This window comes from Haplochromis burtoni, unplaced genomic scaffold, assembly GCF_018398535.1.
Source record: "Haplochromis burtoni strain Fernald_Lab_line unplaced genomic scaffold, NCSU_Asbu1 Contig_1579, whole genome shotgun sequence".
NCBI lineage: Eukaryota > Metazoa > Chordata > Actinopteri > Cichliformes > Cichlidae > Haplochromis > Haplochromis burtoni.
The window spans coordinates 2,316-4,051 of NW_024583940.1; the positions used below are offsets into that span (position 1 = coordinate 2,316).

The 1,736-nt window shown below is 39.1% G+C and overlaps 1 protein-coding gene across 1 annotated transcript in view; it reads right to left on the reverse strand.

The window, feature by feature from the left end:
* Positions 1 to 116: 116 nt before the first annotated feature.
* LOC102292077 (E3 ubiquitin-protein ligase HECW2) overlaps positions 117 to 1,736 on the reverse strand; it is a gene marked incomplete at its 3' end in the record, with an annotated part of 30,279 nt that continues 28,659 nt past the window's right edge. The window contains 3 exon segments of the mRNA XM_014331196.2: positions 117 to 241; positions 335 to 438; positions 587 to 737. Of these exon segments, the coding sequence (XP_014186682.1) occupies positions 117 to 241; positions 335 to 438; positions 587 to 737 (380 nt within the window).

Genomic DNA, 1,736 nt, shown 5'->3' on the forward strand with positions numbered 1-1,736 from the left:
GTTGTTTAAAATCCCTTTCTTGAAACAAATAGAATGTGGTCTGTTATAAAAGAAAGACACATGAATGGAAGTAAAAGAATAACAAGAGATAGAATGTAAGTAAAAAGTGTCCGTACAGGGTTGGAATGCAGCACAGTGAAGAATTCAGGGCTGGTGAGGAACTTGGCGCTAGGGGACTGAAGCAGCAGGGTTAGGCGAGACCTGGGACTGGACTGTGGCAAATTGCTGTCCCTACGTAGCTCTGCAAAATATACCAGAATCGTCAAAATAAAAAAAAGAAAATCACAGGGGAAGAACATGGATCAGGATTTTGTGCCGTGTAGAAGGGGGCTACCTGGGAATGAGGGTTGCATATCAGTCTCATCAGCTGAAAGCTCATTGGGTAGCTGCTCTTCTGGTCTACTGTCGTTGGTCATTGTCCTACGTATACTTTGATACCTGCAAATTTATGTGTACAGTAACAATTAACGATAATGTTACTAAAAACAAAAAAATGGGAAGTGGCAAATTCATTTCCATTTTTAACTGAAACTTTGGACGAACATCTAGTTTGCGAATCTTCATGTGCATATGTTTGTTTTCTGACCTGCGATTTAGCTGTTCCATCTGCTGTATGGAGTTAGACCTCTGAAGAGTTTGTGGGGCCGGGGGTGCGGTTGGACGTTGCCATGTTGTTGTTCTGTTCACGTGGTCCACATAGAAAATGCGACCATGGCTGTCTATGCGAGCCTCCCAATCTGGATCACACACAATGCAACAGAAGAACACATATAGTAGTTCTCCAAAAGATTCTGTTCCTCTGGACGTAGTGTTTTGTGGGAGAAACGTTTCGTCACTCATCCAAGTGACTTCTTCAGTCTGCATCAAGACATATAGTAGCTGTTTTTCATGTAAGAATATAGAGGTTTCTAAACTAAGGTTTTATGAACAAAAATGACACAGTAGATTATATATAATTATAATCATATATGTATAAAATTTTGGCCTTAAAGTTGCAGAACTACTGACTACAATCTACAATCTAGCTGTTTTTAAGATTAAAATACAAAACTGAATCTGTGGCTTATGGGTTTATTACAAATGAGAAATTCTAGCATTTAAAGCTAAGGTTGCAAATTCAAATTCAGTAGCAAATTCCACATCTGGAAAATAGTAACACACATTTGTGTCAACTTGTCTAGTCGTACATACATGTAATTGGAAAGGCCTATTACAGTATTTTCCACACTGTAAGGTGCACTTAAAATCCTTTAATTTTCTCAAAAATCGACAGCGTGACTTATGTATAAATTCTGGTTGTGCTTACTGACCTCGAACTGATTTTATGTGCTACACGGCGCTCAGAAATCTGTCAAAAAATGTTTTAGTACAACTTCGGTAAGCTACGAAGCCGCACTGCTTGATGGATTGCTGGAGCATTACGGCTGCCATAGTCAAGAGCCTTGCGGAAGAATCTGGGTCCAAAAGCTTCAAGTCCCAAAGTCAAACGAACACTGTGGTATCACTGAGAGTTTAAAACTGTCTAAATTCTTTCATCTTTAATAAAATGATCAGTGTTGCTGCTTTACCAGGTGTAACAATTAAGTTTAACATCCAGGCATCCAGGAAAACAGGATTTATTAACGGAGTTACCAGTTAGCAGGAAGTTAGCTCGCTAGTTTCTACCTAAACATGAGCATGTTCTGACTGAGAGATTTCTGAAAAAATTCAAACGTACAGCTCTGCTATCACTTCCA